General features: G+C 47.4%; 1 protein-coding gene across 1 annotated transcript; it reads left to right on the top strand.

Moving 5' to 3' along the window:
* Positions 1 to 1624: 1624 nt before the first annotated feature.
* On the top strand, positions 1625 to 13838 carry MSL1 (MSL complex subunit 1). The gene is made up of 8 exons (XM_061555007.1): positions 1625 to 3601; positions 8662 to 8870; positions 9096 to 10030; positions 10167 to 10231; positions 10328 to 10395; positions 10707 to 10831; positions 11229 to 11301; positions 11669 to 13838. The coding sequence occupies exons 1-8, from the start codon at positions 2810 to 2812 to the stop codon at positions 11757 to 11759; spliced, it is 2358 nt and encodes a 785-aa protein (XP_061410991.1). The 5' UTR covers positions 1625 to 2809; the 3' UTR covers positions 11760 to 13838.
* Positions 13839 to 14811: the final 973 nt, after the last annotated feature.

Below are 14811 nucleotides of genomic sequence, written 5' to 3'. Positions count from 1 at the left end.
TTCGGTAAACTCACCAGCCCCTCCCCTCCCCTCACCAACCCCTCCCCCTGACTCCCCAACAACCCCTCCCCTCCCTCCCCAACCCCTCCCCCTCACAACCCTCCCCACCAACCCCTCCCCTGACTCCCCACAACCCCTCCCCTCACCAACCCCTCCCCTCACCAACCCCTCCCCTCAACAACCCCTCCCCTCACCAACCCCTCCCCTCACCAACCCCTCCCCTCACCAACCCCTCCCCTCACCAACCCCTCCCCCTGACTCCCCAACAACCCCTCCCCTCCCCAACCCCTCCCCCTGACTCCCCAACAACCCCACTTCTCACGCCCACCAAACCCCCAATCCATAACCCCACCAACCTCCCCCCCCCGCTCCACGTGTCCCCGCCCAAACGCGCGAGCTCACGCCGGCCCCTCGCGCGAGCCTTGCGCGCCGCCGCGCCATTGGTCAGCGGGATCGCGCGGCCCCGCCTACTCGCGCCCGGATTGGTTGGCGCTCGTAAGGTGGGCGGGGCTAGAATGCGAGGGGGCGTGGCTTCTCGCGCTGGCGGCGCGCGGATTGCGCGGGAGAATCGCACGTGGGTCCCGTGGGTGGAAGTGGAGGGACGCGCTCATTATGTATTGTGGTGGTGGCGGTAGTGGGGGATTTGTAAGTGGGGGTTTTTTTGGCTTCCAGAAGCCCAAGCCAAGGAGGCGCGGCCTCGGCCACAGGTCGGCCGATCGTGAATTGGTCCACGCATTTTTGGCGTGGCGCAGGGGGTTACAAACGGGCGTTTGATTCCCTTTTATAATTCTGAAATTGCGAAATGCATTTACAAACGTCCCTCTTGTCGTGTATACAATTGTGAAATAGCATTTTGCCACATGCTGTTGCATTGTCTGCCCCCCTCTTTGTATTCAATTTGAGGCATTATCTGGCCATTGTACTGTGTCTATCACCACTCATATGAAGACATTTCACAATTCCCAACTGGTGCATGTGCAATCCGATTGACAGTCCACTGCTGAATGAAGACCTCGTCGTGGGGGTCATTTTAACATCACGATTAGTTGCGCACCTCCAATTAGCACTGGTTGGCTACGTACTGTGCGAAAGAAGTTGAACATATACAGTACATACGCTGGTCAGTGTTGGGAGAATGTAGGGAGAACTTAATAAAAGAATTTGCTGTACTGTCTACTACTACTGCTCACGACGCCTACTACGCATGTTTGTGTATCCAGGCTGAATTCCGCTGAGCTTCCCAGGTCTCGGGCGTATTCCAGATTTGGCCAGATGCTGGCATAATAGTGCAAAGCCTGTACGTACTCTTTATTTTTCAGGTATTTTGCATACAAGGTGAACAGATGAAATCTGTTTAATATTTTAATTATTTCCCTTCTACATGACTTTACCAATTGAACCAACAATATAAGATGAAATCTACTTTCAATGCAACGTATCTCGTAGACATTATTGCGTAACTATATTTTCCGTAACGCAGCTGCGTATTTGCATTAGTACAGCAATTAAATCGCGTTGCGGTGTTTTTTTTTCTAGGGAGTCGCACGGGCCACCGTAGTCCAAGCAGTTGCAGGAGGGGTCAAAGTTAGCCGGAAGCCAATCCGCCTCCATGCCGCCTGAACCATCCTCAAGACACGGCGGGGGTGGTGGCATTCGAGTGATCGCGTCGCATTAACGAATCGAGCGAAATATTTCCACGGGGGAACAAACAATCCCAGCGGCTATTCATTCAACAGCTTTAACAACGTGCTACGTGCCGTGCACTCGCCTCGAGCTCGTAACACGGTAACGATTTTACGGAGTAGACCGCGGGCGCGGCCCCTCTTGCGTGTGCGGAGATCCAAACTCGACGTCTGCAGCTCGCGATCAGAGTTGTTGGGAGCGAAAATAAATAATAAAAATACCCGCGTCAACAACGAGGATCACACAACAACAACGACGACAACGCGGCAACATAAACTCACCATCGCACACCTTCACTAAATAACCACGTTAGTAGTCGCCCGGTGGTAGGGGACGACCCCCCCACCCACCCACCCTGCTCGAGTGTTATTTTACTCGTGAGTAGATTAGAGAGCGCCGGGATATTTCCCTCTTCTTTTTTCTTTCCGCCCCCCCTCCTCCTTGCAAAGCGAGGGATGCGAGCGGGGACCTCCGTGCATGGGAGAGGCAAGGGGACGAACACCTCTTGCCCTCGCTGCTGCTGCTGCCGCCTCTCATCGTGCTCCCTCTCCCGCCCAGACTGAAGCGGGAAACACGCGGAGTCGCTTTCATTTCCCCCCACCACCCACCCCACTTCCCTCCCTTCCCCACTGATCCTTCTTCTTCTCCCTCTCTTCTTTCCCTTCTGCTAGCCGCTGCTTGCTCCGGTTCCTACCTGGACTGAACCGGGAGATGCATTGAGTCGTGTTGCCCTCCCTGCTGTTCACTCCGTGTGCACTTCCTCTTGCTCGCAGCCGCTCGGGACTGAGAAAAAGAGATCTTCATCCTGCTGCATCTCTTCCCCTCCCGTGCGTCTCCCTCCCCTCTCCGCCAACCCCCTTGCATCCCCGTCGCTCGCCCAACCACACGGACAACAATTACAGTATTACAGCTGTAAATAACGCAGTGCGCCGGTAGCGGTTACAACAACAACGACGACGACGGCGCCCGGGGAACGAAGACGGCGGCGTGGCGGCAGCGGCCAACAATTCATTTCAGCCGCCGCCACCACCATCATCACCGTCACCATCGCTACCACCACCATCGCTGTACATAATCACAAGGACAACACCACGAAGGCGAGCACGACGACGACCACCACCACAAGATGTCTGCCGCCGCGGCGCGGGCGGCGAGCGGCGGGCGAGACGTGGAGGGGGAGCCCCGCGCCCCGCAGCCGCAGCAGCCGCAGCAGCAGCCGCCTCCCCCCGCTGCTGCTGCCGCCGCCGCCGCCGCGCCCAGAGCCCTCGCGACGCCGGGCGACGCCGCCGCTGCTGCCGCCGGCAAAGCCGCACGGACATGCGGGGTCGGCCTGGGCGGAGGCGGCGGCGGCGGCATGGGTAGCCTCGTCGTCGTGAGCGGAGTGGCCCGGTGCCCCGTGAAGACCGCCCCGCCGAGGCCCGAGCAGCAACAGTTTCATCAGCTGCAGCAGCTGCAGCAGCAGCAGAGGCCGCAGACTGCGACTGCTGCGGCCCCGCTCGGCCCGGCCAAGGCGCCGTCGGACTCCTCCTCCTCCTCCACGCCGCCCTTCATCGCAGAGAGCGCAGCGAACAGCAGCAGCAGCAACAACAACATCATCAGCAGTGGCGGTATCGGCGTCGTGGTTGGCGGTGCCACCACCGTCACGGCTGCCCCGGCGGTGGCTGCCGAGGGCGGCCAGGGCAGAAGGCGAGGCAGGAAGACGCGACGCAAGAAGTCGGGCGGCCGTGCCAAGGGCAGTGGCGGCAGGGGCCGTGGTGGGGACGATGGCGGCGACGGTGATGGCGGTGGTGGTGGTGGTTCGCAGGTCGACCACGTGAAGCAGCTGCTGTTGCTTCACCTGGACATGATGGAGGAGCAGCAGCATCAGCTGCAGAGCAAGGAGAAGGAAATACAGGCGCTGAAGACGGAGAAGGAAGCGGTATGTTGGGGCCATTGCAATGCGGGATTGGGGTGAGGTTGTGCTGGGGATGTTGAGGTTCAGGAACTAGCCATGGGCTCTCATAGCTCGTGTTGTGTAACCCCCCTTCTTCTTCTTACTGGCTGTGCTTATGTTGTGGGTTGATGTTTGTAACTATAACTGTACTGTTATGTGCCCAGCTGTGCGTGTGTATAACTCAGTGGTTGGTGTTTATTCATGATTGTCCATCTGTGACATGCAGTCGAGCGTCTTGGTTTTACGTGTGCTTCATGTTGACGTCTTGTGTACTTTTAGAAATGTGCAAATTGGACGGAAAGTACTTTTATAACCATTCACCTCCGTGACTAAATAGGATATTAGAGCCTTCCCACCCTTTGCAAGCACACGTGTGCGCCTGCGTTCACACGCCTCGACAATATCGTCCGTACGTTTGTGTGAATGCACGAATGTATGTGCTCGTGTTGTGATATATAAAAGAGACCAATGTTGCAGCACAGGGGTTTCCCTCCCCGTCGTCACCGTCGCCATGCTGCTGCCTGCCAGGCTTTAATATCTGGGGGACCTTGGCCATTGCGGCCACAAGGAAGCCCCCTGCCGAGCAACAACAACAAAAACCATCGACCGAGGACGGGAGGGGGAGGCGAGTTTCTGCCTCGCCCGGCGGGAATCCGCTTATGGGAGTAGGAGGAGGTAGAAGCCCCCGATGGGCATGTGGGCGGGCTGGTAGGGGAAGGACCCCGGGGATGTAGAAAAAAAGAGACGCATTCCTCTGTACGCTGGGTTCTTATGTCTCCATCATCAATCTTCATATGACGCCATCATGATTGGCCCCTTTATGATGTGTGACCGCGTGTTTGGGAGGGTTGGGGTGGGTGATGTTCGACGCTTTGTCCTCCACGTGCCCAGGGGAGCTTCTTCAAGAAACTCAATCCGGCACGTGGAGGACGAAGCTGACTGGTCATTGTCGACTGGCAAACCATACAGAGCTATCCTCCTTGAAAGTTCTCTCCCGCACACACGGAAAGGACACCTGCCGTGCGAGTCACTTGGAGTCGTCCGGAAGGGGGTTACGATGAGTGAACTAAGCAAAGACAAATCGCAACTTGAGTCTTGAGCGACATATCTCGAGAGCTTTACGGAACACAAGCCCCTAGCACCACTTGTGTGGTAGTCGATTCTTTATAAATGACCAAGTCCCATGCTTTAGGCTGATGCTGACGGTGACTCTGGAGTTCTCTGCCTCTACCCCGAGATGTAGAGATGACGTCTTGCACTGTTCCTCGACACTGTTACCACATCAGAGGTTTTTCTTCAAATTTCTTCCACCAAGGGTCTTGAACGTCGATGTTTTTGTCAGTGCTGGTACAGTATTGCTGTACCATTTTTGAAACTTACAGGGCCTTGTTTAAAAAAATACTATTTTTTTTAAGGATATGTTTAAGTTGGGTTTTGTTTTCATCGAATCTCCGTCGACCCCAGTGACTCACAGCTGATGTAGTTTTTAGTGTGTATGAGCTTTTAAGGAAGACTGGTACAGTTTGTCGATAACGATCCGTTCGTTTCGTAATATAAAGGCGGTGGTCTAGAAACTTGCAGGGGTTTTTTTGCGCGTTTGCATCGTTTACCTTTTCTTTTAACCTTGGAGAAGCTGTCAACAACCGCAGGCGTTGTTGCTATCAACCCATCCAGCAGCCAACGTTGCCGGTGCTACCGCTCACACAAACACGTGAAACTAAAGGCCAGACCTGCACCACCGTTGCACTGAGTTGGTAGGATACGGATATGGTGGTGGGTGGGGGGTGGCATGTTGGTTAGTGGTGGTAGGAGCAGCATAACACGACACGAACGATACTGTTAACAACAACAACGACGACGTTAGGGACTTCATTGCGCTAACGAACGTGGCGTCGGCTTCGTACATTTCCCAATATCGTCCCCCATCATCGGCACTTGTAATTCAGTCACGTACGGGAACCCTCCACACTGCGGGTCCACGCATGGCCCGGGAGGAGGGGGGGGGTCATGGGGCCCGAAGCAAAATGAACCCGGGAGAATGATTGTGTGTGTGTGATGCTGGTGCTTGCTGTGTGTATGGTTATGGGGGGCAGCGGGTTTTGCGCTACTTAAAGAGGATACCCGGTGCAAGGTACACACGTATGATGTCGTACACGTACCGAGGTCGTCTGTGTCCTTGTAAGATTGTGGGAGGAGCACAGTTACTCTCACGATTAGAATGCGTGCGCTCTATTTATGTTGTGGATGTTGGCACAGTATGTTATATATATACACACACACCGCATGCTGTGTATAATCACGTGTAGTCATATTCGGTAGTGTGCTGATTATTATGTCAAGCACAAGTACCTGTACTTTATTTCAGTGTGTATACTGTACGTATGTAAACTTGTGTACTGTACGATATATGCAGAGTAATACGTTCAGTAGAGGCATTGTTACAGTACATGTACGTGTAATACAGAAAATGTGTCGTTCAGCACTTTGTATAGTAGTGTACAATATATATACACAACTACTACAATGACGTATTCTCACTGTACATTAAGCAACGTGTTGTGGAGCAGTCTGTGTACTGTAGTATTACTGTATTTATACTATGTCCGCATGCCATGCAGTACGAGTACATGTAAACATACTGTCTGAACACAGTATATTTAAACGTATGTGCTGTGATTAAGCACATTGTACAGTATATGGAACCACGTAGTCTATACAAGTGTGTTGTGGTAAGCATTGTCAATGTTTACAGTAGATGTAATAATGCGTATAGGCTACATGGTATGCATACTTTTGAAAGAGTACTCCATAGTTTATGCACGTTCAATACTAAATATAGCATCCATGTGTACTGTTCTAAGGGCGTTGTATACATTATCCGTAAGCACGTGTAAACAGTACAGGGATTTACTTTAGTTGTGTACCATACAAATGCAGTAGAGTTGTATTATAGTAAGACTATTTTATGTAACGGGCATATTCAATTATCTGTAAACAGCACGTCCGTAACTAAATTACTGAAATGTTGTGTTTTTATTTCTAGACGAGTGTGCACTGTCCATCGTAGGACAAGAAAATTGCCAGCGCTGCTTGTGCAAAGCGTATTGCGTCAAAGCTTGTGTGTCGTGTGTACATTATATAGGTAGGTAGTGTTCAGAGCGAGTACTGCATGCCTGTCGACACATACGGTAGCACGTAATCACGTACTGTCGCAAGGATGTAAATGTTCAGAGTACTGTAGGTATACAGTAGATGTTGGCGTGTGTATATGGATTGCAGCGAGTACCGTATGTAATCGTGTGTAAACCGAATGTGCGTAACCTAGCCGATGAAAGCGTTGTGTATTAATACTGCGTACGTGCATTATGCTTCTAAGTAGGGGCCATGCTAATTGCGTGCGCCACGCGTATTGTAATGCGGTGTGTGTCTCTGCTGCCGTTTCACGCGGTGACCGCGCCGGCTCGCTCTGCTCATGGCTCTCGTTAATTGAATAGTCCACGAGCTTCGTTCTCGGCACATTTAATAGTGTGCGTGCTTGTATGCTGCTCTCTCATGCCCGTGCGTGGCTCGCTCTTTTGCTCGCGTTTCGTTATCGTCCTACCCTTGCATTGCGCTATCTTGCACGTAGTATTATCCAACACCCGTGCTTTTGTCGCTCTTCACGCCGATTGGCTCGTGTGTTCTCCATACGCGCTCCCTCCTTTGCGTTGACGTGTGTTCTATTAGCGCGTGTCCCTTATTCTGTAAACGCTCGTGTGATGTTCGCGCCCTCGTGCAAATTTTTACGTGCGTGGCTCCCGCATGAATCGTCGTACATACTCATGCACGTGGTTCTGTGCGCGCGCATTTATACCCCGCCCCTCTAGTTACGCCCCCTACCTCCTAGCCACGCCCTTCTCTCCTAACCACGCCCATGACTCCTCCCACCCAACCCCGTCTTTCTCCCTCCCCCACCACCACACCTCGCCCTATTGCTTTGACGTGCCCGCGCACGCACGTGACCGCGTGTTTTCGCGGGAGTGCGCGTGCTCGCACACGTGCCCGCCCTCTTCCGGGTGCCGGCGATGACGGGAATGTGCGACACGTGGTTCCCCCACAGCTCTTAAACTCCCTCCCACCCTTGCCCCACCGCCCCAAAAAAAAATAGTGGCATAGTTATTCCTTGTCCTGTAAACTCTGGCTTGCAATAAGCGCCACTGTCAAATGTATTAACGAGCCCCGTTACTTACAAACTATTTAAAATCTATATATTTGAACAGTTACGACCCACTGAGCTATATAGCTCTTTTTCAGAAGCGACCTGGCCACAAATTAAAACGAAGTGGTTTATGTGGAAATTGATAGTAGCCAAATACTCCAAACGCACAGAAGTGTGTGTATGTAGCTACAGGTCGCGAACTCTTGAGATGTTTAAGCTGTCAAAATTCGACTTGACCTTTCAGAAACCCACGTGTTTTAGTGCTTTGTGGTTGTACTGGCCTTGATCATTATCGTTCGTGTGTACAATTTGTAAATGAGCCCCTTTTGTGTTCGTGGTCACTCTCCAAATTTTAAAGGTGACGTATGTAAGTTGAACTTCTTTTGCACCATACATACCCAACTATGATAATTATAGAAATAATGAAAGTGCTTAGGGTTGCAGTCGTTAACATGTGATCCAGTCTGACTTTATTTTTCGTGGAACATTGATATGATTAAAGTTCTGTTAACCCCAATGCACAAAACATTTAGTTATCCACGTGTGCATATGGAGGTGCACTCATAATTACAATAGACTGTTAAAATTTAAAGCATAAAAGAGTATGATGAACTTGCAAAATGTAACAAATACATTTAAATTTTCTATTAGAAAAGGCATTCCTCAATTGGAATCATGGCTTTTCAGTGGTCTGTGCAAATATTGCTTTCAGATCACCTGTTACCTTAATTCCATAGTTTGCACAATAGCTTCTCATTGTTGCACTGTCCATCGTACCATATAAACTAATTAAGGCAATCGTTTCCCTTGAAGTGCCCCAGTCAATATGTTTTTGGTTGTGGGGCAGCTGCTGTCTCGGTTGGAGCGCATGGAGAGGCGAATGCTGCTGGCACGGAGAGATGGTGAAAAGAATGACCAGCAGATTCGGAGGGACCGCAAGGAGCAGCTCAAGGAGAGGAACGAGGAAAATGAGGGTCTGGAGGGTTCTCCGCAGGAACAGCCTCCACGGTCGCCCCTGTCACCACAAAAAGCTACAGATCAGCATGGCCACAAAAGGTGATACATGCTAAAGTTTGGCCAAAATCAATGTCAATGTGGTGCTGTTATATTTTGTAACATTGGCGCTATATGTTAATTGACATTTAAAACCCAGCGTAAAAATGATTATCAATGCTGTTGGCAAGCATAATTGCAACATATTTTTGCATATTCAGCGACTTTGTTTTTTTTTATAATAGTTGCAACTTTACAATGATGTAAACATTTTTCACTTTCTCTTAGGCCTCAGAGCCCTGGCGAACATGACCCAGGGCCCACTGCAAAGAAGCTGGCAATGGAGAGTGAGAATGAGAGCAGCCAGCCAAAGGCACTTACGCGAACTCCAAGCAAGCCTGCCAAGGGCAGGACTTATCACGGAAAGAATGGGAGAAAGTTCTCCAGGCGCAAAGGCTGGGCCCGATGCAAAGCATTGACTGCCTTGAACAGTGCGGCAGAGACGACAAATGCTGATTCACTGTCCACAGTTTGCCGCCTGAAAAACAAAACGGACAAGACAGAGGATTCAAGCCCTGTGCGGGAATCGTCAGAGCCATGTGAAACCCCTGAAATTGTGCGACCGTGGGAAAGGAGTAAGGGAGTGAATCGTAAAAAGAATTCATGCGTAAAATCTGCTTTGCCTGCGACACCAGAATTAACAGAAACAGATATTGGCAGCCCACGAACACCTTGGCATAAAAACAAGAAGAAGGTAAACTCAAATCACCTGTCACATTCCCCTGCTGAGTTGAGTTCAAAAAACAGCAAAGCCAAGGGTGGCAGTAGGGCAGCATTGGAGCTTGACACGCCAAGGCCCTCACAGTGGTCAAAGGGCAAAAAAGGTTCGAACTCGGCGAATCATTCCCCCAGCTCACCTGCCGAGACCAGCACACCTCAGAGCTCGCGGACAAAGGGTGGCAAGGCCTCATTGCCGGTTTGCCCCAAACGTTCGGGCTGGTCCAAGGGTGGCAGGGCACGGGGGAAGTGGAGGCAGGCACATGCCAGCCCGGCACCCGGAGGCTCGTGCTCGCCTCTGCGCGCGTGCACAGCAGACGATGGACGGGACGAGGAAGAGGACCCTGTTTTACGGACGAGTGAAATGTACTGGTGTTACCAATTTCAGCCACCTGCCGTCTCCATGGATGAGCCCATCCTCACAGAGAAGGACGACACTGTCGCAAGTCAGTGTTTTTAGCTTTGTAATGCAGTTATTTTTTCAAGTATCCTGATATGGAATGTTACCTGTTATTAGATACAAATTTGAGAGCAAATGAACCTGTATACTAAAGCAAATGTGTTGTAATGTTTTTGTTACAGTTCCCTCATGGAGAGAAATTAAACTGGAGCCTTTAGACAAAATCCAGTCTGAATATTTGCTGGAGGTAAGCTACTCACTCAACATTTTTAATATATTCATTTCTTTTTTCATGAAATGCCGTGGCCACCATTGATTGTTTTATTGAATTGATTTTGAACAGAATACTGAAGATGAAGCCTTCAATAAGAGACACACCAAACATGAGTTGGATGAAAAAAGGAGGAAACGGTAAGCCTATTAATAATCACTATTTAGATTTGGGTAACTATTGTATTTCAAACTTTTCAGCCACTAATATGCTATACAGTTTGTGGCTTCATCAGTGTTTTATAATTAAATTGGTTAAGTGTTTTAAGAAGTTGTTTTAACACATACCCGCCATTGTATATATTTTCCTGGAAAATATGCTTAACACTGCAGTGTGTGTAAAATAATGATCCAAGCAGCAAGAAAAAATAGCCTACATTCACAGAACGCAAGTTGTGCGTTGTTTCTATATGTTGGGAAGTGCTTGTGATCTGACACAAAAACTTGAACAGGTGGGACATCCAGCGAATTCGGGAGCAGAGGCAGCTACAACGGCTGCGGGAAAGGGCATTTCGCAAAGAAGGAATACCTGAACCTGAGCCAGAGATGTTATCCTTCTTCCCTGAGCCTGAGGATGGTGGGAGACTGCACATGTACACACATGTTCAAGCAAAACTCATTTTTTATGGCTTTGTAAGGCTAGTTTTCATAGCTTCCAGAATTTCATATTTTTATATTGTCATTATGAGATGGGCAATTGATTGCATACTTTTTATATCTTGTTCTTTCAATTTGTATACAAACATGTCAATTTCTGTATGTATTTCAACAAAGACAGTGGTTGAGTAAAGTTTTTTAGTGTAGGTGTTTCCTGAAATGTGTTTACTTTGTAAAAATAAAATTAAACACTAGCTATTAAAGGACTATATTGCGCTGGTGAAGTATTGTGTTTGTAATCGATATAATTTTGCAGTTTGGCAAAATGTTTTAATAGTTCTCTTAATTTGGGGTTTTCTGCTATATTTTTTTTACAGTGGAGGAGTTGGAGGTAACACCATTGCTGCCTGTCATTGCTTTTGGAAGGGCTTTACCAAGATTATTGCCACAGTATGTACCACATGAACATCATCTTGTATTTTGTCTCAAATAACATATATGTTTTACTTGTCTAGAAAGTCTAGCAATGGCTGTTGTAGCTTGCTCTAATAACAGTAAACCAAGCTTCATTTGATTACATTTATCAATTTGAAATGCAGTATATTCTGCTGAAGGAGTAAAGATAGCTGTAAAATTTGCTCATTTGTTGCTGTGCTGGGATCAAGAAACATGAGCAGCCCATCATCATTTGGACTTTGCGATCTATCCATAGCATTGAAACAATACGTGTTTTCCTTTAAATATGAACACTATCGGAACATTTGACACGGTTCGAATATATCGCATGATCAAAACAACATTTTTTCTGCATTTGAAGGGACTTTGAGCTACCGTGGCTTGATGACAGAACGAGGCAGAGGTTGGAAACCCCCAAGAAAACGTCACATGGCCGAGGGCGGTGCAGGTGAGGTCTGCTTGTCGGCGGGCCCTCAATCTGTCCAGCTACCAAGGCAAACTCTGCGACTCGGCACACTCCAGCTCGCTCACTGGCGTGGACGAGTGCCGCCGATCACAAGATTGCCCGGGAACTGGGGAGGACGGCTTTTGGAAATGCTGCCGACATACCAGACTTGAAATTTTATGAGACTCGTAAAGAGATTTTGTGATGATGTTTACACGTTCAGGTCCAACGAGGAGACCTCCACATTTGTTTGCTCAGGCTGTTTTTTCTTACGTTTTCTTTTCTGTTTATGAAGGTTGCACCTCATGGTTGTGCAAAACTGAATGATGTGAACCAAGATTTTTTATCTAATGGCAAGTTTTGTTGTTTTGGTTTTTTGCTCTGTTGGCTCCACTTTCTACGTGGGTTTGCCTTTTGTCATTCCTTTATATGATCTCTTAAAACTGTTTTTATTCGTATAAGCACATTTGCACTTGAGCATGCATACAAACAGCATTCATTTATTTTAACAGTTGACAATTTAAAATACGGGGTAAAGATGTTGCGTTGACTTAAAAAAAGGCAAGTCTATCTAACAAATCACAAAAGAATCTGTGCAAATGTTATTGCCATCATTTTTTGTAAGCATTCTAATCATTTGTCCAAATGACTGCATCCATGGTACTGTAACTGCTTTAATTGTGCTGACATGCTTGGTGCTTTGTATTGCCATTGGAAAGCAGTGTGATGTAGATAAAAACGCTCCATCTTATAATCTTCTGTAGACATTGGTGCTTTGTGCACAGTGTACCTGACATTAAACTGCACTATGTAAGCTTCTCTATGTTTTAAAGCAGTTCTGGAACATGTGCTTTGCATCCCAAGTAGATCTGTAAAATAGGAATATCAATGATGGTAAACATACTTTTTTGACCTCTTATTTGCATACCATTTTCGAGAAGTGCTTGAGGATTTGCCTCGTTTAAGTGTTTACAAAAAGGAAGGTAATGTGTATGATTTTTTGATGCACTGAGTAAAGAATTTGACAATGTGCAGATGGAGAACTTACACAAGATAATTGACTTGATGCACTTAAATAGTCGAAAGACCAACACTTACTGTATTGCTGCAAAATATTGTTTAGTACTAATACTACATATGCACAAAATTACCTATTCTCTAGACAATTTATTGACCACTTGTTGGTGTGGATCATTTGTAGACTTTTGTCATCTGAAAGCCATGAAGGTTGATTTTTCGGCATATACACGATGACACTTGGTTGTACTTTACCATGACTGCAAGGATTCAAACTCTTTGGTTTTTTCGGTAAAGTCACGTAGGTAAAAAATAAAAATAAATTAAATACATTTTTTACCTACGTGACTTTACCGAAAAAACCAAAGAGTATGTACTTTACCAGTTTAATTTTGGCTATTTTTTTGCTATGGAGTCTGGTATGAGCGTCCTAGCAATTTGGTGCATCCAAAATGTCTGATCATTCGCAAATAGTAACATGGTCCACACCATTGCTAAATTAAAGTCTTGGCAATTTCTCATCCATTTATAAGAGGATAAGTTTCTCTCGTGTGATATGGTGTACAATACAATCGTTTATGTCCATCGCCCCCCCTTCGAGGTTGAACAATGCTGAATTACTTTTGACTGCAAGATTGTCTTGACACCGATTGATTCAAAAGATCCTCTTGTGTTCAAAGCACATGATTCTGATGCATAGATTAAAGAAAAGCTCTAATGTTAACATAAATCCATTCTATTCAAGTACCTTGCTTTTTTAGCCTGTGCTTACTGTTTCAAGTGTGTGGTGTGTACTGCACCATGGCACGTGGTAAATGTCAATATTGTATTCAGTATATTGTGACCACTGGTTTAACTGAATATTGTCTTCGTATGGAGACGGCTTAGATAATACAGTGTATATATTGTTTAAAACAGTGACGGATTCTGTACAGTAAAAACTGCCATTTAATGCTGAAAGATGTTGCTGGGATGGGCTGTAAAATGTAAACTAAGGAATTTGTTTTGTACTGACAAGTTTGTCATGAATGTAGATAATAAACCGTAAAATGTTTCTTGTTAAAAGATATTTCATGGCGTTTTTGATATTGTCTTTGAGGAGAGGAGCTGCGAGCACTCACTGCATGCCCGGAGAACTTGACCGGAGCACATCGTGGGCAGCGGAGTGAAGTACAATAAAACATAATTGTACTGTACTTATATGCTGCCATGTCTTTGCTCCCACCTTCAACAACCCACATTGACCGGTGTGATCAAATAAACCCCACACCCTGCACGGCGTGGAGGTCGTCTTCACCTCGCAGTGGATTGACACGAGGATTGTTGAAGTATAGCGCAGTACCTCTCATCAGCAACTTGGGACGAAGTGTGGTTTTGCAACAATTTGGCTGGGTCGCCATTGAAAAAAAGAGAATCTTACATTAATGGGCCTCACTCGAAATAAACTGCAGCTTTTGTACGATGACATGACTTTAATGTACCGTACATCACAGCGTGTATCGGAGGAAGATCGGTTGCGCACTTCCCAATGAACATTCAAAAGTTCGCCTTAACGAGTTTGCCCAGAAGATGGCAGCATAGGCACTTAAGTTTGTCACCGTGAAGACGACTGGCACGCACGTCTTGAAGGGCAGCGTAAAGTCACTTTGTTCGGATACAAATTATACATCGCAGAAGTGTGCAAAAAGATGAGCGAAATTAACACGTTGAGGATAGAAACATTTACAAAATGCATCCCGCAACTTAAGCAGACGATATGCCTTCACATATCCCTATCCCTCCATGTAAAATAATATATTAAAGTACATTTTACTCATCAGCAACACGGCCTTGTGGGAGTGCATAATTTTAGCAGCAATTCAATGCGGCAAATGTTTATAGGCAATGGCCCTCTTACACCAAGCTTGGGTTCCAGCTCGACGCAAACCCATATATACTCCATTGGTGTGCATAACACTGTTGTCTCACGTCTTCATATGGACACTTAGCCACAACACATTCTTGCGGAGGGAGCAGGTAGGAACGTTGGGTTGCTCGGTCAA

Source organism: Lethenteron reissneri, chromosome 20 (genome assembly GCF_015708825.2).
Source record: "Lethenteron reissneri isolate LAM-NWPU_2019-01 chromosome 20, ASM1570882v1, whole genome shotgun sequence".
NCBI classification, from domain to species: Eukaryota; Metazoa; Chordata; class Hyperoartia; order Petromyzontiformes; family Petromyzontidae; genus Lethenteron; species Lethenteron reissneri.
The sequence above is the reverse complement of the archived record's forward strand: the minus strand, read 5'-3'. Positions and strand labels throughout refer to the sequence as shown.

Coding starts and splice junctions, on each gene's coding strand:
- MSL1 (XM_061555007.1), top strand. CDS start 2,810: ATGTCTGCCGCCGCGGCGCGGGCGGCGAGCGGCGGGCGAGACGTGGAG. Junction 3,602..8,661: donor TGAAGACGGAGAAGGAAGCG/GTATGTTGGGGC, acceptor GTTGTGGGGCAG/CTGCTGTCTCGGTTGGAGCG. Junction 10,396..10,706: donor GATGAAAAAAGGAGGAAACG/GTAAGCCTATTA, acceptor AAACTTGAACAG/GTGGGACATCCAGCGAATTC.